This window comes from Gracilinanus agilis, chromosome 3 (assembly GCF_016433145.1).
Source record: "Gracilinanus agilis isolate LMUSP501 chromosome 3, AgileGrace, whole genome shotgun sequence".
Taxonomy (NCBI): domain Eukaryota; kingdom Metazoa; phylum Chordata; class Mammalia; order Didelphimorphia; family Didelphidae; genus Gracilinanus; species Gracilinanus agilis.
This window is the reverse complement of record NC_058132.1, coordinates 100,160,230-100,183,973: the sequence shown is the minus strand read 5'-3', so window position 1 is coordinate 100,183,973 and position 23,744 is coordinate 100,160,230. Positions and strand designations below refer to the sequence as shown.

The following is a 23,744-nucleotide window of genomic DNA, read 5'->3' as shown; positions in this document are numbered from 1 at the left end:
AGAATTGGATTTCGTTTTGCTGTTTTTCAATGGAAGAAGTGCTTTTTGAGCTGAGTTCTGAGAGGCGAGTAGGAATTTGCCATGTGGGGCCAGATAACTGAGTTGGCTCATATCACCTACTAGCTTCTTTTCCTAACCGTCAGTCTATCCTATGAGATACATACCTGATGTGGTTATCAGTGAGCTGCTTAAGAATCTGTACGTAGATCTCATCCTTCAGAGGTTCAGCCTTCAGTGCCCCTTCAAAAATCTGGTCTGTGAGCTCATTGACAGAGCGGGTTCGCTTGGAGGGGTAGTCACCCATGTACTTGAGCATGGGTACACCATCTGTCAAGGAAACGCTAACCAAGAGCCAACCGAGAACTAACCAGGGACTGTGGGGAGGGGATTTCTAACAGATGCTTAGTGACTGGGGGTTCAACTAGAAGCTGCTAAATTAGAAAGTAAACTAAGGAGGGTGTGTGGAACTGGTTGAGTCTGGACTTGGAGTCAGAAATCACTGAACCTTCCGAGGCCTTATTTTCCTTATCTATAGAAAACAGAGATCTGACTACATGAGCTCTAAAGTCCCTCCTGGCCTTAAATCCTCTGATGCTATGAACTGTGTTCCAATCCAGGTTTGGTCAGTAACCCAATGTTTGACCTTGTTGTGTCCTTTTTATGATCCTCAGGCTCATCATCCTTCAACTGGAGCACTTCATACCTGCCCTGCCAAACTGATAATTATTACAAGGATAATAACAGTAAAGGTGGCAAGCGAAGTGATTTTGAGGTTTGCAAAGGTGATTTGCCTATATTATATCATTAGATTTCCACAAAAAAACCACTGTGAGACAGGTACTCTAGGTCAGTGATGGGCAAACTACAGCCCAAAGGCCAGATGTGGCCCCCTGAAATGTTCTATCAGACCTCATGATATTATTCCTAATCTGATGACTACAATGAGTAGGATACAATACAATGAAACTTCGAAAGAGTTGCCTTAGAAACAGATTGACAGATGAGCATTTCCTTTCCTTTGGCCCCCTCTTTAAAAAGTTTGCCCATCACTGCTCTAGGGAGTATTTTTCCATTTTAAAGATGGAAATTGAGGTCTAGAGAGTTAAAAGTGAAGTTAGTTCCTATGATCACAGAGCTAGTAAGTGTGAGAGACAGCATTTGAACCCTCCTATTCCCTGAAATCTAAGCATCCAACTCCAACATCTTTCCACTATACCATATTGCCTTCCTTATTAAATGGGAGTAAGGAATGCAAAGTCCTATTTCACTATTTTACTGGGACTTGTTATTGTCTCTTTCCCTTTTTTTCCCCCTTGATTTTACATGGCCTTGATATTTTCCCTTGGATAGACTGCTAGTTTCATGTGTGTCTATTCTTTTTTGTTGGGAAAAGATAACCTAAGATTAACTATAAAAATGAAGATCATGCTAAGACTGTAAGCTTCCTGAGGGCAAGGGCCATCTCTTATGCATCCAGGTACCCTCTGTCCCCTGGCCCATGGAATCCATAAATATTACTTGTTTGTAAGCTCCATGAGGGCAGAACTGACCCCTCTTGAAGCTTAGTATGCCATCAGGGAGATCAGAGGTCTCTTAATGAATATCTGTTATATTTATTAACTGAATCTCTTCCATTGGTGCCCAGACTCTTTCTCTCACAGTCTGTTTTCCTCTCTTCCCATTCCTTTCTATTTTGCACTCCCTTGCTTATCTTGGGTATGTCCCTTCTTGGCTCTTTTCTTTCATTCTTCTCTCCCCCCTCCTTTCCCCCTTCCCTTTCTTTTCTATTTCTCTTTTTCATTGGCCTATCTTCAACCCCTATATGATGAACCTGAATCTCTGAACTGGGTATTAGGAATCAGGCGTGGTAGACCTGAAGGGTAGAGGGAAGCCCTTTTGTATGATTCTTGGCTAAAATAGAAAGAAGATTCTTCCATGGAAAAGGAAGAAATGTGAGCTCACTTCTTTTTTGGTATTTATACATCAGAGATGGAAGAGATGTCAGCAATCAATCATTTAGCTCTAACTTTCATTTTATAGATGAAGAAAACTAAGGACCATGGCAGGAAAATGATTTGTGTAGAACTACTAAGCACCATGTTAGAGAAAGACTTGAGACTTGAACCTGGGTGTCCCAACTCCCAATCCAGAGCTCTTTCTACTATCACACACTAGTGGTTGAACCCAAACTATCACAGGTTTGTCACCAATTTTCCCTGTAGATCAGGCAATGCCTTCTGGTAGGTATTGGTCTATGCAGAATTAGTCATAAGATAGGGAATTATCTCTTTTAGCCTATTCTGAACCTAGATGGTTCATGTTCCCCCTTCCCACCATCTTAGAAAATCTTGGTGATGCCTCAGTTGCTCCAAAATTTTCTAGGAATATCTTTGGACTCCCTTCCTGCCAGGGCTCAGTGATAGATAGTCTTCCCCATGATCCAGCATCTCCACATTCCCCTAGGGCAGGATATCAATGAAGGCCATGCAAGCCTCCTGGGACAGCTCCTCATTGCCCAGAATCTTCTTCAGCAGGGCTTGCTTCAGGGGCTCTCTTGTGTGGCTCCATAGCTTGTCCTTGCCCCGGGCCTTGGAGATCATGACTCGGCTTAAAGTATGCTTGGGTGGGGGCCTAGAAGGGTAGCAAACAGGTTAAAAGGAGCAGTTACAACCAAGGGAGCAAGAAGCCAACCCAAAGCTCTGTTCTTTTCCCCTCAGAAGCTGAGCAGAACTGGTGGCAGAGTATGGAAGGAAGAACAAGGGAGAGAATGGGGAGATCCACAAAGACTTCTTAAGGGCTTTCTCATTTCTCCCCACCTGGCACCTCCAGAAGCCACAAAGTTGAATGGTTCTCAGAGATTTTTCCTACTGGAAAATGGGTGAGCCACTTAATTACCAAATGCCTAAGACATTTGGACTAGGACTTATCTGCTAGGTCCTAGTGCTTTTGATCTCTGAAAGCAAATGAGCAAAACACAGATCCTTCTGGAAATAATAATAAAAACCAACACTTATAAGAGTTTTAAGTTTTTCAAAGCCTTTTACATATATTATTTCCTTTTATTCTCACATCCACTATATGAAGCAGGTGCTATTATTATCTATCTCCATTTTACGTATGAGAAAGAATTCAAACTTGGGTCTTCCTGAATCCAGGCCTAATATTCTATTGACCTATAACTACACTGTGAATGACATTGGGCAAATCACTTAACTGTAATTAGCCTCAATTTCTTCATCTGTAAAATGATAGGGTTGAGCTAGATGCTTTCTGAGGTTCTGGTCAACTCTAAATCTACGGTCTCTGACATATACTGGTTGGGTGGCTTTGGGTTGGGTGTTAGCTTCTCAGTGTCCCAGGCAACTTTCTAAGCCTGTAAGTTGCAGAGTTGGTACCAATCACTATTGGTAGAAGGAGATTCCTCACCTGGAATTCCCAATATCAGCCAAATCACAGGTCTCATTTAAAAAAAAAAAAAGATTGAATTGAATGGAATCATTGACTTGCCCAAGGTCACACAGCAAAGAGATAGATGGATTGTTGGACCCGGAATCAGCTAGACCTGGATTTGAATGCTGCCTTAGATACTTAATGACTATCTGATGGTGGGCAACTGACCTAACAGTTTATTCATTTCTAAAATAAGAGAGTTGGATCTGATATCTAAGGCTCTTTCCAGCTTTGGATCTCTGCTTCAAACTCAGGTCTTCTGTCTCCAAGCCTGGAGCTCTTTTCTCCATATCTTTTGGAGTGTTAACCAAGTGGATATCATAACATAAGGCTCCATGCAGAAAAAAATGATGAAATAATGGAGATACTCTTCCTTCATTTAGGATAGGAAAATGGCATACCCAGCAGAGTAGAACCAAGAGTATTTGGCTAGGGAGATGAACAGCTTGACCAACAGAAGGTTTGTTCAGAATCCCTCAGCCTGGAAAGTGCCTTCACAGTCTGGCTTGGGTCACCTGGAAGGCCTCTCCATCTCCCCAAAGTCCTTGTGTATGCACAACATGGGAAGGGAGGAAGTGGGTTATGCATGTGCTTATTTCCAAAAATCCTATATAGAAGTACAAGAGTCTGGTTTTGGTACCTTGGTTAAATGTGATGGGACAATTTCCCTCTCATCTATCAGTTTGAAAGATGGTATCTTGCTGTTCTAAAGTTGCTTCTGCCCAGAGACACTTCCTGCCCAGTGAACTCAGAGATGTGAGGGCTAATCAGTGCTGAGGAATTTTCAGAGGATGAGGAAGGGGTGGGAATGGCACCTGGCCCAAGGACAGTAAGAGGATTGTGTCTGGGAAAAGTCAGGAGACAGCTATACTTAGGGGAAGCTGGGCTCAGTATACTCAAGAGAGACAGGAATAGAAATACAATTATCCCTGTCTTATAATATTCCTGAGTAAGGAAAAGGATTCTGGTATTACTAAAACTGCAGTGGGTCCATCTCAGTATCATCATGTTGAAGCCACCTTCTAAGGCAGTGAAAAGAGCTGGGCATTTAGAGCAGAGGACCTGGGCTTGAATCTCAGCTCTGCTTCTTTCTACTTGTGTGACGTGAGCAAATCTGAGCCTTGGTTTCCTCCATCTTCAAAATGAGGGAGTTGGATTAGATGATGCTTCTTCCTCTCACTCTGTGATCCTGTGAATTCTGAGGTTCCTTCAAACTGGGAGATTCTACAGTTCTGAGTAGCCCATAGACTTTGTTTCAAATCATATCCCCTGTCCAGGGCAATGGTTTTCTCCTCTGTAAAATGGAGAAAATAACTCCTTCTTTAACTGCCTCATAGAGCTGTTGTAAGGATTGAATGGGAGAATGCATGTGTGAGTCTGTTGCCAACTGTGAAACACGGTTTAAATTGAAAAGATTTCTCTTATTGCTGTGGTTTACTTTCTGATTTTCCTAGCCTTCAGGTCTCTCTCTGTAGAACTATCCATACATAGGATCATAGATTAAAGGTGGAGGGACCTCATAGATCATGTAATCCAACCCCTTCATTTTACAGATTGGGAAACTGAGGGCCCAAAAGGATCCCTAGTTATGGAGGTAACAAGAGAGCTCACATTTGAATCCAGGTCCACTAAAACCAGAGGGAACATACCTGCTAAGACTATACCAGGACTTCTGCCCCCAAATTACCCATTCTGTCTTTCCCACTGTACCTGTATACATATCTGGTATCTTTAAAAGGGACCCATATTGCTGACTACCTCCCAGGTCCAGAAAGTGTTGGAAAACTAGGGTTTGAGATCATGTTTCTGGTGAGGGGAAAGACCTATGGCTGCTAGGCTGAGGGTTAAGGATCAGTACCTGAAGTAATCATAAGAGAATTCCTCCAGGGTGTAAGGTTTCACTCGGACTTCAGGTTCTGTCATGTTTAGCTGGGTAAGGCGGATGATGTCTTGTCTCTGAGCTGGAGTCATCGTGATTAAGGCCTAAGGAACCAAGATCCTCATGTTAATTCTGTCCAGAGCACAAAGACCTGGAGAGACTGTGATCTGCCTTGGCAGAGGGAACACCATCTTGGAGGAAGTCCTAGGCCACCAAGTCCTAGGTAGGTAAGGGTACAAGACCTGAGCCAGGCACTGAAGATGGAAGGAAGGGAAAGAGAACCAGTTCCACCTGCAAGGGAGAGCTTACTCTAGTGGTGGAGTCTTGAAGTGGACTGTAAGGGGGGGGAAGCTAGGTGACTCAGTGGATTGAGAGTCAGGCCTAGAGACAGAAGGGTCTGGGTTCAAATATGATCTCAGATACTTCCTAGATGTGTGACCCTGGGCAAGTTACCTAATTTCCATTGCCTAGTCCTTCTGCCTTGGAAACAATACACAATACTGATTCTAAGATGTTGGAAAAAAATAAATTAGTGGAATGTAAGCTCCTTGAGAGCAGGAACTATCTCATTTCTGTAGATGTATCATGGAGCTCAGCACAGTGGCAAGTATATTTGTAGGTGCATAGTAAATGCCTGTAAATTGCCCGACTGACAAAGAGGACACAAGTCGCCTTAATATAAAATATAGTAATTGTCCAAATCTAGGCTACTTCTTTAAGATGAGATTTCTTAAAAAAAATGACAAAGCTTCTATTCCTTTTATGGTAAAGGCCATCCCATGGAAGTCAGGTCAGGGTGGCCATTCCTCCTTCTGGTTACCACATGGAAGCTTGGTGGTGGGGCTCTTCTGTCTACATGCCTCATCTCTTAGGGGTTTGTACTTTGACATAGCAAAGGCTTTCCTTTCTGGATGCAGAAGAGCTCATTATTCAGTATATCCATAAAAGGGACAACCTGCCCCTTTGCCTCTCTCTTCTTTTCCAAAAAACCACATCAAGAATATTGTGAGAGGCAGCTAAGTAATATACTAGGTAGAAAGCCAGCCCTAGAGTCAGAAGGACATGCGTTCAAATCTAGTCTCAGGCACTTCCTAGCTGTGTGACCCTGGATCGATCACTTACCTAGCCCTAGTTGCTCTTCTGTCTTAGAATTAGCTCTTTCTATTATCCCAAGGCAAGAAAAGAATTATACCAAATATTGTTGTTTAGTAATTTTCAGTTCTGTCTGATCCTTTGTGAACCCATTTGGGGTTTTACTGGCAAAGATACTACCTGATTTTATAGATTAGGAAACTAGACAAACAGGGTGAAGTGACTTGCCCAGGGTCACACAGCTAATAAGTATGTGAGGCCAGACTTGAACTTAGGAAGTCCTAGCGCTCTATCTATTGAGCCACTTAGCTAGATATACCAAATAATTATATAACAAATATATCTCATATGACCTCCTTTAAAGTTTATCTTTAATGACTCTCCATGGTGTGGAAATGAGTCTGGGTGAGGAGAAAAGAGGAGAGGAAAAGAAGAAGAGAGGAGAAGGGGAGAGAGAGAAAGAGAAGAAAGAAAAAGGACAGAGAGAGAGAGATTGGAAGGGAAGGAGAAGAAAAAAGAGTCGAGAAGAGTAAGAAAGACTAGAGAGAGAGAAAGAAAGGAAAAAGACAGACACAGACACAGAGAGAAACCAAGGAACAGCCTAGTTAAGTGTGAAGTGATTCTTGACCACCCCAGGAGATTAATCATTAGCTCATAGATCTGGAGCTGAAGAGACCTCAAAAGCCCTCTGGTCCAAACCCATTGCTTTCATGGAGAAGGAAACTGAGGTCCATAAAGATTAATCTTTCACAATTTGACCCCCAAACTAGCTTTCCTGTCTCATGGACATTATTCCCTTTCTCACTCTACAATCCAGTCAAATTGGTCTTCCCTATGTCCCTCACATGTGATATTCCTTTTACCATCTCTGTGCCATTGTACTGGCCAGACTCCATGCTTAGAATAGATTCTCTCCTCCCATTTGTCTCTCAGAATCCTCTTCTTTTAAGGAACAGTTTAACACCACTTCTACATTAGGGGTTTTTAATCTGGGGTCCCCAGATCTGCCAAGGGGTCCAAGGATAGATTTCAGGAATCCATGAACCTGGAGTGATTTCAATGTAATCAGTTTCCTTTGTAATCACAGTTTTTATTTTATGCATTTAAAAACATGATTCTGAGAAGGGATCCAAAGGCTTTACCAGACTTACTTCCAAATGGGTCCAAGACCAAAAAAATAGGTTGAGAACCTCTGGTCTACATGATCTCAAGTGCCTTCCTCCTGAACTACATTGTATTCACTTTGTATTTATTCTCTCTCTCTCTGTCTCTGTCTCTCTCCATCTTTGTCACTGTCTCTCTCTCTGTCTCTGTCTCTCCTCCTTTCTCTCTCAACATATATATATGTATGTATATACATATATATATGTTGATCTTTATTATTTGCCAATTTGTCTCCTCACTAAAATTTATTTATAACCTTAAAATCAATACTCACAGCCCTTTTGTGGTCATTCACAGACATTTGCAGTGAAAAAAAATGTGAGTCACCTACATGTTCCCATCCAAGACTAAACAAAATTATTCTCTGCCTTCTTGTTTTAGCTCTCATACTGGAAATGTTTCTTTTTTGCAATCTATTTAGTATCACATTTTTTGCATTTTTGTGATTTTTGTTGGTGTCTTTCCTATCTAAAAAGGCTGCCACGCATGGTGCTAGGGTGCTGTTGTGTTTAAGCCAGACTTTGGGGGAGGGGGAAAGATAGTCCATATTTGGAACAAAATAATAGAACACAATAATTGCCTGATTGGTTACAAAGAGTTCTGAGATCAGCTGAGGGAAAGAACACTACCAGCTGGAGGATCTGGGGAAGTTTTGAAGAGGAGTTGGAATTGGAGTCATGTAGTTTTACTATGCCCTTTCAGTGTAAAGGGCACTGTATTTGGAGCCCCAAGACCAAGATTGGAATTGTGATTCTGTGACATTAAGAGAGTCTTTCAACTTCTTTAGAGTCTCAGTTTCTTCCTCTGTTAAGTGAATGGTTGAGGCAAGGCAATCTGTAAAATCTCTTCTAGTGCTAAATCTCATGATCCTAACATGGGGAAAGAGAAGGCACAGAGAAGCTCTAGAAAAGTATGTGAACAAAAGCAAAGAGCCCAGATACCACAAGCTATCAAGAGAGGCCATTTTCCCCAGAGTCACAAAGCTCCCCATACTTTGTTAACCTGTCACAGTACTTACCACAGTTTCCCGAGAAGGTGCAGTGGCTGTGGGCATTACATACACACAGTCTGTAGGGAAGTCTCCTCGTATCTTAGTTCTCTCATTCACTCCATTGGCCCAGCCAGAATTCATGACATGCTCCCCCGTGTCATGGTCCAGGATGATGAGATCTCCTTTTAGGAAGCTAAGGAAGCCAGACTCTTCACCCACTGGAAATAGAATGGGAGTAGAAAATGGTAGCTGGAGCACTGAGGGTTGTCTGGAGCATTACTTTACTTTGATACTCATGACAAGTAAGAAGAGAGTAAGAGAACACTTAGCTTCTCTTCATGAGTGAATTCAAGGCATCAAATTCTTATGAAGTACATCCTTGAGAGAACTGACAGATGTGATCACTCATAATCAATGATCATTGAAAGAACTGGAGAATGGCAACCAGATTACGATCCTAATTTCAAGAGACTGGCAAACTATAGGCAAATGAGCTTGCCTTCAACTCCTGGAAAAATTCTAGAATGTATTATTATTATTATTAAATCCTTATCTTACATCAAAATATCATGTATTGGTTCCAAGGCAAAAGAGTGGTAAGAGGTAGACAATTGGAGTTAAATGATTTGCCCTGGGTCACATGGCTAAGAGGTATCTAAGGCCAGATTTGAAATCAGAACCTCCCATCTCCAGGCCTGACTCTCTATCCACTGAGCTATCTAGCTCTCTATTCTAGAATATATCATTAAAGGAACATTTTAAAAGAAAGCTATGACCAGAGAGTCAACATGGCTTCATTAAGAACAGCTTGTGACAAATATTGACTTTCAGGCATTTTATCTGTAACTAGTTGAATGATCAGACCAAAAAAATAGTCATTAATATGGGTTGATGTCACCATGGCAGGAAATTTCTAATAGAGCACTCCAGGGATCTTTGCTTGTCATTGTATTGCTTAATGTTGTGATAAATGATTTGGATAAAAGCTTATCAGAAATGGTTGTTGGGCATCCTTGGTTTTGTGTTTGTAGATGACATGAAACCAAGAAGGACACCCAACAACCAATTCTGAAAAGATCATGACAAGCTTGAACTTTGGGCCAAATTGATTAAGATGAAATTGAATAAAGATAAATGTAAATTTTTCGACTTGTTCAGAAAATCAACTTTATGAGTACAAGATAGAGAAAGGGAAGGTTACGGTAGTAGTTTTTTTTTTTTTTAAACCATCTGAGATCCCAAAGAGATCAAAGAAAAGGGAAAAGGTTCTATTTGTACAGAAATATTTATAGCAGCCCTTTTTTGTGGTGACAAAGAGTTGGAAATTGAAGGGAATAACTGAACAAGTTGTGATACATGAAAATAATGAAATACTATTGTGCCATAAGAAATAATGAACCGGATGATTTCAGAAAAATCTGGGAAGACTTGTATGAACTTGTGCCCTTCTGCCTTAAAGTTGTTATTAGGACAAAAATTAAGGGTTTAAATAAATAAATGCATGTTGATTGACTGAGGTGTTGTGAGTTATTCACGATTATATATTGAATATGCCTTATTTCCATTCCCCTTCCCTTAGGTGAGTGGAATATAGTTAGTTATAAAGGCAAAGGGAGATAATACATGTAAAATCCAATGGAATTGCTTATTGACTATGGAAGAAGGGAGAGGAAAAACATGAGTCATGTAACCTTGGAAAACTTATGTGTAGATTTTTTGCTGGAATAAAATAAAGAAAATTAAAGAAAAATTAAGGCAAAGGGACAGCTTAGTGGGTAGAGAGCCAGGCCTAGAGATAGGAAGTCTTGGGTTCAATCTGGCCTCAGACAATTACTAGCTGTGTGATCCTGGGCAAGTCACTTAACCCCAATTGCCTAGCCCTTATTGTTCTTCTGTCTTGGAACCAATATTTCATATTAATTCTAAGACAGAAGGTAAGGGTTTAAAAAAAAAAACAAAAACATTTTTTGATTGAAGAGAGAATTTAGGACAGGGGCCACAGAGCACATAAAGGAAAGGAGATAAAAATGAGCTCTCTCTATATGTGTGTGTGTATGTGTACACTTGTGTATGTGTGGTTGTGAGAAAAGGTGGGAGACAGGAGGTTAAAGGACAAAAAAACAGCAGGAGTAGAGTAAAAAGTGTATTGTAGTAGAAATCAGTCTCATCCTAGTTCTGACACTAGATGGGCAAATGATTTCTCTAAACCTTCATTTCTTCATCTTCAAAATGGGATAATAATCCTTGTACTGCCTACCTCATAGGATGGTTATATAAAAAACAGTGTGAAGTCAAGTTCTCCAAAGTGCAAGTTATCATTGCTCTCCTCATTCTTATTATGAGGGGCAGAGGGCCTTTTCAGAGAGCTGTGGAGCATTGGTCCAGGAGCACTGTCAAGCTTTATCACAGCAACTAGACCCTCTTGGATATCAACTTGGTCTTGGTCCTTCTGTGGAGGGGGAAGGGGTAGAGGGCTCACTCACCAGGGTTAGGGTTGTCTTGGAGGGCGACCACATATTTGGACCTTTTCCGCAGACCCTCCAGGAAGGTGACCACCAGGTCTCTGATGTCCTCGGCATTACTGGATGTAAATGTATACTCATCCCCCTTGATGGTGGCCAGTGTGAAGCTTTGAGCCTGCAGCTTCCCTCCACTGCAAGAGAGGGCAGGGGTAGTTTGTGAGCCTCACAATGAATTTCTATGTCTCAAAGTTTATCATTGCTTAAACACGAGTCATCACACTTCAAGGCCTTCATTTTGGATATTGTCTGGGGAGAATTGCAAGCATTGTAAATTTAGAATCAGAAAGGGTGTCAGCGGTCTATTTTTACAGATAAGGCTACTGAGCAGGTAGAGTTCAGGAGGGAGTAAACCTTCAGATGAGGGCTAGATGACCTTCTAATCAGGAATGTCATAGAAAAGGGGCCCATTGAGCTACAGAGCAAATCAGATATCTCCTGAGGGCCCCTCCAACTCTGAGATTCTGATTCCCTGAAATTCCAATATGGTGAGGGACCAGGCCAGTGTCACACAGGGACTCAGAAGCAGATCTGGGACTAGAACCTGGGTCCCTGACTCCCAGGCCAGGGCCAATTCTGCTGCTATGAGCAGATGGAGCCTTTTATAATGTGAACCATCTTTGAACCATCTTCCTCAGATTAATTTTTCCTATATCAGATTTTCTTAAATTGGTACATACCCACAATTCAAAATTAGATGTAATTAAGGGAAATTAGAGAGAAGGTGCTTTGGGTTCAATATAAGGAAAGACTCATTGATAATTTAAACTGTTCCAAAATGGATTAGTTGCCTTAGAAATGGTGAGCTCCCAGTTACCCGAGGCAAGCTATCAAAAGGCCCTTACAGCTCTGAGAGTCCTTCTGTAGGGTTACAGAAATGGGAGGGAATGGGGGGAATTAAAAAAGGATATAAAGCCATAATTTACCCTGGATAAAACCTCAGTGTGTGGGTGTGTCTGTCTCTGTCTCTGTCTCTGTCTCTCCCTCTCTCCCCTCTTCTCTTCTCTCCTCTCCTTTCCTCTCTTCTCTTCCTTTTCTCTTTCTTGCTCTGTGCCTCTGTCCCCCTCTCCCTCTTCTCTTTCTGTTTTTTTCCGCAGTCTGTTTCTGTGTGTGTCTCTGTGTGTGTTTCTCTTTTCTCTCTTCTGTTTTTCTTTCTCTCCTCTATTTCTGTTTCTGTAGTTCTCTCTCCTCTTTCTCTATTTCTCTCTCTCTGCCTGCCTTCTCTCTTCTCTGTTTCTGTCTCTCCTCTCCCTCTTTTTGTGTCTATCTGTCTCTGTTTCTCTCTGTGCTTTTCTCTTTCTGTCCTTTGTCTCTGTGTGTCTCTTTCTATCTCTGTATCTCTCCATCTATCTCTGTCACTTTGTATCCATCTATCTCTGTCTCTCTTCTTTGATCTGACTCCCTGGCTTGCCTGTCAATTGGGCTAGTTCTTCTTGTGTGTCCCTGCTCCCATCCCCATGTCCTCACCTGCTGCTGGACACAGCAGTGATTTCAGGGTAGGAGAGCTCCAGCAGGACTTGTTCCTGCTCATCCACAAAGTAGACCCCTGTCCAGTTGACAGCAACAATGACATCATTCTTGGGCAGCGTTGGCCCTGGGTTGGAAAACAGTATATACTATAAGTAATAATGATGATGGCAATACAAATACTATAAAAATCAGCTGAAGGAACTGGGGATGTTTATCTTGGAGAAGAGAAGACTAGGGAGATGGAAATATTGTCTTCAAGTATTTGAAGGCTGGCCAGAAGGGAAAGGGATTATTCTTATTCTATTTAGTCCTGGAGAGCAGAACTAGGAGCAATGGGGACAAGTTATAGGAAGGTACATTTCAGCAAGAAATTCCTAATCACTCACCCATTCAATCAACAAACATTTATTAAGTGTCTACTCTGTGCCAGGCCCCGAATGTGCTGGGGATACAAATAAAAAGTAAAAACAATTCCTGCTCTCAAGGAGCTTACATTCTAATGGGAAGACAGCATGCTTATGACAGGCACATATAAGATGCTAGGAAGGCACTATTAACTGAAAGGGCTGAAGGGAAGTTAGAAAGACCGTCTTGCAGAAGGTGGCATTTGAGTTCCAAGGGAAGTAAGGGATTCCAGGAGGCAAAGGTGACTAGGGAGTGCATTTCTAAGATCCAGAGCTGGAATAGTTTACCCTATTCCCTGGAATAGGGAGATAGTGAGTTCTCCATCCTTGGAGGTATTTAAACAGAGGCCATTTGGCCATTTATCGGGTATACTGTAAAAGGAATTCCTGTTCAGTTATGGGTTGGACTGAATGATCTTTTAAGTCTCTTCCAACTAGATTCTGGGGGACCAATTTCATTTTGATAGATGGAAAAATATCCCAACCATTACAGTTGCCTAAATGTGGAACAGCTTACCTCATAAGGTAATTAGCAACCTGTCACTGATGGTCTTCCAGCACAGAATAGATATCTTGGAGATGTTAGAGAGGGGCTTCTATTTAAGTACACATTGGATTAGATGATATCTGAGGTCACTGCAAACTCCAAAATCCTACAATGCCCATAATAACTGTCCTCACATCTGTATATAGCATGTTTCAGTTTACAATGTTGTTCAGTTATGTCTGTCTGACTCTTGAGGACTCCATTTGAACTTTTTTTTGGCAAAGATACTAGAGTCGTTTGCCATTTCCTCCAGATCATTTTACAGATGAGACAACTGAGGTGAAACAGGGTTAAGTAACTTGCTCAGGGGTCACACAGTTAAGCATCTGAGTCTAGTATAAACTCAGGAAGATGAGTCTTCCCGATGCCACCTGGCTGCCCTAAGAAGCATCTATGCTTTCTCTTATGGTCCTTAGCTCCTGACCCCTGGGTTCCCCTTTCTGTCCTTTTGGGCATTCTGCTACCAAGGCTTGCCAATTTCATCTTTGCAATGTCTCTGGAAGGTATCCCCTTCTCTTCACTGATACAGTCACCGCACAGGTGCGGACCCTCATCAAGTCACAAATGGATTATTACAATAGTTGCTGATAGGTCTACCTGCCTCAAGTCTCTCCCCACTTCAAGCCTCTATCTACCAGTCTTCTTATACCTTATTCTCTCTAGTGACATTGGCCTTCTGGCTGTCCCATGAACAAGACACTCCATGTCTTAACTCCTGGCATCTTCTCTGGTTATCCCTCATGACTGGAATGCTCTCCTTCCTTTGCTCTGGCTGCTGACCTCCTTGATTTCCTGTATGTGCCCACTAAAATCCCACCTTCTATGGGAGGCCTTCCCCACTCTCTTCCAAATCCAATGCCTTCTCTCTGTTAACTATTTCCTCATTATCCTGCATGTAGCTTGCTTCATATATATTTACCTAGTCTCTTCTCTCCAGTAGATTGTAAATTCTTTGAGGCCAAAGACCACCTTTGCCTCTTTTCTGTATCCACAGTGCTTAGTATAGTGCCTGGCACATGGTGGGTGCTTAATAAATATTTATGGATTGACTGATTGCCCTGGCCAAAAGCCATTCTGTCTCTACTGGTAGTAATTTCCATTCATTGCTCCTGGTTTGGCCCTCTGGGGACAGGCAATACCAGTGCCAGATTCTTTTTCGATATGACCTTCTCATTCACCACAACTGCACCTTCTCCATGAAGGTTCACTAGTTTACCACAGCCCACTTTCTCTCACGAGAAGGGATCTCAGGCACAATCCGTGTCTCCAAATGATTTGGGTCAATGTTATAGTCCAGGCTTCTGATGTATAAAGTTCACTATTTTGTTTTAGAACAAGGAAGAAGAAGGTATAGTCCTTGCCCTCAAAAATTTTACAGTTTGATGGGACATCCTATATGCATATGCACTGGTATTGCTTGTCCCCAGAGGGCCAAATTAGGAGCAATGAATGGGAATTACTACCAGTAGAGACAGAATGACTTTTAGCCAGGGCAATCAGTCAATCCATAAATATTTATTAAGCACCCACCATGTGCCAGGCACTATATACTAAGCACTGTGGATACAGAAAAGAGGCAAAGGTGGTCCTTGTCCTCAAGGAATTTACAACCTACTAGAGACTGTATCTCTATCCAGTCTACTCTATCCAATCATCCTTGGTAGATACTATCCTAAATCTTCCCTTTCCTTCTTGGCCAAACTCCTTGAAAAAGCTGTGTGCTTTGACTTCATCTCCTCTAACTCTTTTAATGCTCTATAATGTGGCTTCCAACCCTATAACTGACTGAAACTGTTCTCTTCAAAGTTACCAACATTCTCTCTTTGTGTTGCCGAGTCTAATGGCATCTTCTCAATTCTCAGCCTCCTTGATCTCTCTGCTTCATTTGACATTGTTAACCACTCTGTCCTCCAGGAAACAATTTCCTCTGGGGGTTTTCAGGACGCTTTTCTCTCTTTGTTCTCCTTCTACCTTTCTGACCAATCCTCCTCGGTTTTCCTTTGATGATCTGTCATCTAAGCTAAACAGCCCAACTCCTTTCCTATTTTCTCTCTATAATGTCATCCTCAATTATTATCTCTGTGCAGGTGGATCTGTCTGCAGCTCAAGTGTCTCTATTGACCTCTAATCCTGCATCATGAACTGCCTACTGGACATTTCCATCTAGTGTCACACTGATACCTCAAATTCAAAATATCTTTAACAGAATGCTTTATCCCATCCCTCGGTCCTTCCCTTTTAAACTCTGTTATTGCTGTTGAGAGCATCACTGTCCTCCCACTCAGGTGCTATCCACATTCTCACTTAACCTACATATCCCATCATTTGTCAAATATTGTGTTTTCTACCTCCACAATATCTAAGTCCCCTTTTCTCCACTCACATAGATACTAACTTAGTTCAGGCCCTTGTTACCTCTCTTAATTTGCATCCCTGCCTCAAGGGGATAATTCTCCAATCTGGCCTTTAAATAGCCACTAAAGAAATTTTCCAAAAGCTCAAGTTTGATTATGATAACTTCCACTGTTCAATAAATTCCAATGGTTTCCCTTTGCCTTTAGAGTATTTTAAAGTTCCTTAAAATTTAGCCTTTACCTACCTTTCCAGGCTTCTTACACATTCTCTGCCTCAAACTCTGAGATCCAATCATTCTAGACCACATACTGTTACACACATATAACACTCCAACTTTATCTCCCACCTCCATGTCTTTGTAGTAGTTTACCTCCTGCCTGGAATTCATTGCCTTCTCACCTTTGCCTCTACGAATCCCTCATTTTCTTCTGGATCTGGTTTAAGTGCCACCTTGCAGATGCCACCTTTCCTGATCTCCCCAGATGCTAGTTCCTTTCTTGTATTAATGTTTTTAAACCCTTACTGTCTCAGAATTGATACTAAGTATCAGTTCCAAGCAGAAGGATGCTAAGCGCTAAGGAACTGGAGTTAAATGACTTGCCCAGGGTCACATAGCTAGGAAGTGTCTGAAGTCAGATTTGAACCCAGGACTTCTTGTCTCCAGTCTGGCTTTCTATCCATTGAGACACCGTGTATTGATTTTGATATATATTAATATATGCCTTTTTTTGTACTTAAATGTGTTACCTCTCTGATCTTTGTATTCCCAGCACTTGGCACAATGCCTAGCATATAATAAACACTTAAAAAATGCTTATGGACTGATTGACTGACTGGAGAAAGAACCTCAGCCCAAGAAAGTTCTTTTTCATCTCTGAAATTCTGTCTCTAGACACAAAGATGGGGAGAGGAGAGCTAGAGATGTTACCTGAGAACTTAAAGGCTTCATAGAATCTAGAGAAGAGCAAAGGCCATTTGAAACGTGCAAAATTCACTACGTCTTCTTTGACTTTTTGAGGGTCTGTTCTCCTATGAGCATAAATCCCCTGTGGTAGAAAGGAAAGACCATAAGACATATATACATACCCTATATTGGGGGCCTCACCTGACAGTAATTGGTACCTATTTGATGAAAAAGTCAGTAATGTTTTCAGAAAATCCTAGAGGGATAATGAAATAATGTCCAGTGTCTTCCTCACCTTTGTCACCTTCACCATCACCACCATCATCATTGTTATCATCATTGCTTTCATCATCATCTCCAGTCTCACCATCGTTACCATCCCTATCATGCTCACCATCACCAACAATATCATCTTTAACACCATCCCCACCATGCTCATCATCCCCATCACCAGCATCATTGTCTTTGCCATCACCATCACCACCACCACCATACTTATCCTCATCATAATCAACACCAACAGCATCATCTTCAACAATACCATCACCATCGTTATTGTCTTTTCCATCATCACTACTACCACCACCATTCTTCTCCTCATATTCACTACCACCAACATTATTATCATCATTGACCTCTGCCATATTTATGCTCATCATAACCGCCGCCAGCAGCAGCATCTTCAACATCTTACCCACCATCACCATTATTATTGTCTTTCCCATCACTGTCACCATCACCATTCTTCTTTTCCTCATCTTCACCAACAACATTGTTATGATTGTTGACTTCTATTATATTTATCCTCATCATAACCAAAAGCAGCAAAAGCAGCAGCATCTTCAATATCCTCAACATCATCATCCAGCCATTATCACCATAAACAGCAAAAGACATTCAGAATCATCACGGAGGGGAAGTTGACAATTCAGTCATTCTAAACTTGTAGAACTTCCCAGCAGGCTACCTATGACTGATTCTAGCAGCAGTCTACTGAACTCAACCACATATGAGCCAACAACAGGCAGTACAAATTCTTGAAAGAAAAATTAAAGGATTTACAGGAGAAAATAGACAGTAAAACTTTACTAGTAGAGGGGGAAAGGGGCTCAATTTACCTCTCTTGGATCTAGACAAATCTAACCAAAAAATAAAAAAATTAAGAAGAGAAGGAGATAAATAGACTTTTAGAAAATTTAGATATGATAGGCTTCTGGAAAATGGTGGATGGAAGTAGAAAGGAATAACTTCTAAGCCTTGCATATCTCCTTCACAAAAATTAATCACATATTAGTCCAAAAAAGCCTCACAAAAGTACAGAAAAATCAAAAATATTAAATGTATCTTTTTCCGACTAAACGGTAATAAAAAGTACATTCAATAAAAAGCCTTTGAAGTCCATATTAAAAATTAATTAAAAACTAAATAACTTAATGCTAAAGAATTGTGAGGTCAATGAACAAATCATAGACACAATCAATCATTTTATTAAAGCTAATAACAATAATGAAAATTTGAGGAATGTGGCTAAAGTAGTGGTTAGGGGAAATTTTATATCTGCGAACACATATTATTAAAAGAAAGAGCAGATCAAGAAATTGGATTTGTGACTAAAAAAACAACTAGAGAAATGACAAATTAAAAACTCCCAATTAAACACCAAAAAAGATATCCTTAAACTCAAAGAATAAATAGATAAATTGAAAGTAAAAAAAAAACCCAAACTTCCAAAATATTGAACTAATAAATAAAACTGGAAGCTATTTACAAAAATAAAATAGATATATTTTTCTATAAAAGGTGAATTCACAACCAAGGAAGAAGAAAAGTAGTTATTAGGCACTATTTAGCCCAATTCTATGTCAATAAAACTATCTAAGTTAAATAGATGAACATATACAAAACTAGAAAACCAGATGAACAGGAAATAGAATACTTAAATAACCCTATCTTAGAAAAGGAAATTGAACAATCAACAAATGAACTCTTTAAGAAAAAAAAACACCTCAGTACCAGATGGCTTTATAAGTGAATTCTACCAAACAGTTAAAGAATAATTAATTCCTAAATTACATAAGCTCTGAAAAAGCTTTGAAAAAATAGCTAAAGAAAGAATCCTACCAAATTCATTTTATAATACAAATATGATTTTGATACCTAAACCAAGGAGATCCAAAACAGTGGAAAAAAACTATAGAAAGCTAGAGAGGAGATTGCAATAATACAGCACAAACATTATACAGAATAACTAGGCTGCATTTTTGCCAGGAATGTAGAACTGGAAAAATATTAGAAAAAGTATAAGTATAATCAATAACAAAACAACAAAAATCATTTATTTTAATTTTAAAAGATACAGAAAATGCTTTGGTAAAATTTGACACCCATTCCTGCCAAAAATATTAGAAAGTACAGGAATAAATTGGATTTAAATTTTTTAAAAATAATATCTGTCTAAAATAAAGAGCAAGCATCATTTGTAATGGGGATAAATTAGAAGCCTTCCCAATAAGGTCAAGGTAAAGCAAGGATTCTATTATCATCATTATTCTTTAATATTATATAAGAAATGCTAGTTATTAATCTGATCAAGACAATGATCCAAAACAATTCCAAAGGTCTCATGATGACAAATACTTTTTAAGCATTCTTTATTCTCCTTGCTTGTTTGCAACATGGCTAATATGAAAATATGTTTTGTATAACTTCATATGTATAATTTATATCATATTACTTGCCTTTTCAAGGGTAGGAGAGGAAAGGGAGGGAAAGAGAATTTAGACCTCAAAATTTTTTTAAATGAAAGTTATGATTTTTTACATGTAATTGTAAAATATTTAATAAGATATATGTGTGTATATATTTAAAATAATAAAATTCTAGCTATAAGAAGAAAAAGAAATTTAAGGAATTAGCATAGTCAATCAGTAAATAAAAGTGTAACTTTTTTGCAGATGCTCTGATAGTTTATTTAGTGAATCCTAAAGAGTTAACTAAAAAACTACTCTAAACAATTATCAGGGCTATCAAAGCTCCAAAATATAAAACAAGCCCACACAAAACATTCACATACCTATATACCAACAAAATCCACAGGAAGAAATAGGAAGAGAAATTCCATTTAAAATACTACAGACGGTATATGATATACCATATGAATACAATTGCAAAACACTTTTTATACAAATAAAGACAGATCTAAATAACTGGAGAAATATAAAAAAAAACAATACTATCAAAAGTAATTTACTTATTCTGTGCCATACCAATCAGACTACCAAAGGATTACTTTATAGAGCTAAAAAAAATAATTTAAAATTTTTATCTGGAGAAACTTTATAGAAATTTACCCATTTGGCAGATAAAACCCTTAATCTTTGCTTCTGTCTTCCAGATGAATCATATCTCCCTAGATCATTCTGCAAGTTGGTAGCAGAACCAGAACTTGACTCTGAGTCTCATGTCTCCTCAGTAAGGTATTCTTCCAAGAAGAACCCCATTTTTTTAAAGGATCTTATCTCCCCCCAGACCCTTCCCAATAGCTTCCAGAGAACCACTTGCCTACCTTTTTATGAGCAGCAATGGCAAGTTGAGCCCACTTCTCAAGGGTCTTTAGTGGTGTGATCTCCCTGTCTGGGATGTAGGTGGGGACCAGATTCAGGAGCCGTTCCAGGATCATCTCTGACCCATAGTCAACAAAATATTGCTGAGAAGCCAGTTCTGCTAGGTCATCTTCCTGGTAGGAAAGAAAGAGAATAAATTCAGGTCCAGCTCAGATGCCACCTCCTTTGAGAAGATTTTCTGTTTCTTCCAATCCATACTGAGTTTCTCTTTTCCCCAGTTCTTAAGTATTAAGAGCTCTATTAAGGTTTGGTTGGTGAATAGCAAATGGACTTCTGGAGGGCTGTTGCTGGGGAGGAGGGACAGAGCTCCTGAGCTTAAGGGCTATATCTATGATAGAGCTTTATCTTCTTTTCCTTTTCATTCTCAACCTTGCACCCCTTGCATCCCTTCTACTTTATCCTTATTGTGTTTTAAATCTAGAACCTGCTCTGAACTGACCTAATAATGTAGGCCTGGCTCACAATAACTTAGAAGCTTATATTTATATTGTGCTAATTTATACTTGAGAAAGCACTCTCCCATGCATGACCTCAGCTAGGAGAGACTTGAGGTAGGAAGACCCACTAGATCTTCTAGTGGACTCAGACATTTCCTAACTGGGTGACCCTGGGCAAGTCACTTAACCCCCACTTACTAGCTCTTACCACTTTTTTGCCTTGGAACCAATACCCAGTATTGATTCTAAGACAGAAGATAAGGGGTTAAAAAAAAGGAGGCTATTGTAAATGTCTGGGCAAGAGGGCCTGAGGTAGTGTAGTGGTTAGGTTGGTGGAGAGAAAGGGCTGAAAGGAGACAAGTCGTGAGGGTAGATATGACAAGATTCCGCAATGGAATGGATAGCTCAGGTGGGTACAAGTAAGGAGTAAAGGATGACTCTGAGATTCTAAGTTTGGGTGACTAGAAAGATGCCCAGGCAGGCTCTTGAACCCTATAGTTTCTAGGATTCCTTCTTCAGTTGGTTCTTGGCATTTGTTTTATAAAGTGCTTTGGGTCTGAGTGCTTGGCATGGATGGCAGGATCTTTGTACCTGTCTACATGAGTATATGTATCTATCTGATGCAGAAAATCAGGGGACTGCTCTGGTCTAGCCATTGATGAGAATTGGCCCCAGATTAGGGAAATTAGACACCATTCTAGACCTAATCTCATGAGGAAAAATCTAAGAGAGAAGCATCCTATTCCTAGGAAGGAAATGAGAAGATTGACCCTCTCTGGTCTAATCTTCCCAGGTGCCATCTCTTCCTTCTCACCTTCTGTGTGTAATAACATGGAACAAGAGGTTAGACTTACCTTCTCGCACCGGTACTCCCCAAACTTCACCCCTCGGACGACCTGCTGGTAAATGAGGTTAGTGGCCACACTGTCATCACGAGGGTTGTGCCAGGGTGTAAAGATCTCCTTGCGGAAGAAGAGCCTCCATGGGGCATTGCGCTCCTGGGCACCCTGCTCCTTGGCATACTGCTCACACTGGGAGATGGCATCCATGACATGGTCATTCCCACTGCCCAAAGATGACACCTGAATGGGGGCAAGACAAGAGGTCAACAGTGAGAGAAAAGAAGGCCAGACAAGGTAGGACATTCAATTCAAGTCAGAGTTTGCTAACAATGACAGTGACAATAACAATCATAATAATAACAACAGGATTGATAGAGGAGCTACCTCCAACACTGTAGTCTCTCTGATTCTAGAACTGAAAATGGCCTCTCCATTCTCAGATTCTCCTAGACTTTGATTTCTCTTTTGCTTCTTTGGTTTACTACCTCATACAAGTTGTCAACAACAACAACAAAAAGTTTTAAAGCTTTATTAACTTCCGAAGTACAAATGCTTGTTGTAGTTGGATGGATGCAAATCAAAGCATCCTATCTTTCACATCCCTGTATTTACAGTTTTGTTTGGGGGTTTTGGTTATGTATGAGTGTGCTCTCACAACAATGACCAACATGGAAGTGGGTTTTGCACGATAATTAAAATAAAATGAAAAAAGAAGTACAAATATTGCAAATGTACAAAACAACATTTTGTCTATGGGGTTTTCTTGGCAAAGATGCTGGAGTAGTTTGCCATTTCCTTCTCTAATAGATTAAGGGAAACAGAGTCACACAGCTAGTGTGTATTTGAGACCACATTTAACTCAGGTCTTTCTGACACTAGGGCCAGCACTCCATTCACAGAGCCTCCTAGCTGCCTCCTTTCTCATAGTCTTATTCACATTTGTTGCTTAATAAATGCCAGTTGAGTTGAATGTCAATCATTTTTTTCCATAGCAGAGATGGAACACAGTTGTGAGCTTGCCCAGAGTCATAGAAGTGTCTAAGGTGGGACTTGAACTCAAGTCTTCCTGACTCCAGATCCTGTGTTCATATCCATTGTGCCACCTAGCTGCTTCAAAAACAACAAACAAACCAAAAATGAAACACCAAGCTTTTTAGTATTATCCCCATTTTACAAAGGAAAAAACTGAGATTCAAAAAGAAATTACTTGCCCAGAGCCACAGAGCTGGTAAGTAGAGTGCTAGGACTTGGGACGCACATAAGCATCCTGTGTATCACACATACCCTCCCCTCTGGCCTTCTGGTTTGAATCTGGGAAGCACAAACCTTATCAAATAGGGCAATGTAGAGAGAAAACCCAAAGCGATCCCTGAGTGTTATCTTGTCGGCGAGAGAGTTGCAGAGCTCTCGGGCTGTTGTTGCTGAGTCAGCCAAGAGGGTCTTGGTGGTTCCATCCATAAATGTCACAGGCAACATGATGGGTTTCTTGGATTTCGTAGCCTATGATGTTTCAGGGACAAACGAAACCACAGAAAGTTAAGAGTAGAAAGAGACGTTGGAATGGCCTAGAGTATCCCTGGGTATCAAATGTCAGAGCTGAGAGGGATTTTAAAACAGAAGGTCAGAACTAGAAGGGTCTTAGAACATAGGCTGGTAAAGATTTCCTTGTGGAAGAAGAGCTGCCATGGGGTATGCTCCTGGGTCCTCTGCTCCTTGGTGTATTGTTTACACTAGAAGATGGCTTCCATAACACAATCATTCCCATTGTCCAGAGATAACACTTGAACAGGGGTAAGACAGCAGACCCTGTAAGAGTTCTTAAAACACAAAAAACAGAGATGTAAGAGACTTTGGAACATGGGCATTCAGAACCTAGGAGATTGGGGCAGTTAGGTGGCAGTAGGTAGAGTTCCAGGCCTGAAGTCAGGGTTCAAATCTGGCTTCAGACATTTCTTAGCTGTACAACCCTAGGCAAGTCATTTAACCATGATTGCCCAGCCCTTGCCCTTCTATGTCTTAGAGTTGTTAACAGGACAGAAAATAATGGTTTAAAAAAAAAGAATCCAA

General features: G+C 40.5%; 1 protein-coding gene across 2 annotated transcripts in view; it reads right to left on the bottom strand.

Moving 5' to 3' along the window:
- Positions 1–23,744, bottom strand: part of MYO7A (myosin VIIA) — a 144,974-nt gene that overhangs the window by 25,629 nt on the left and 95,601 nt on the right. For both annotated transcript variants that reach the window (XM_044668167.1, XM_044668168.1), the window contains exons 28-37: positions 23,004–23,177; positions 21,690–21,917; positions 20,341–20,511; positions 16,800–16,917; positions 12,563–12,689; positions 11,060–11,229; positions 8,604–8,794; positions 5,309–5,433; positions 2,474–2,631; positions 165–318 (exon numbers count right to left, since the gene is read on the bottom strand). In XM_044668167.1, coding sequence (XP_044524102.1) covers positions 165–318; positions 2,474–2,631; positions 5,309–5,433; positions 8,604–8,794; positions 11,060–11,229; positions 12,563–12,689; positions 16,800–16,917; positions 20,341–20,511; positions 21,690–21,917; positions 23,004–23,177 — 1,616 coding nt within the window. The remainder of the gene's footprint in view (positions 1–164; positions 319–2,473; positions 2,632–5,308; positions 5,434–8,603; positions 8,795–11,059; positions 11,230–12,562; positions 12,690–16,799; positions 16,918–20,340; positions 20,512–21,689; positions 21,918–23,003; positions 23,178–23,744) is intronic.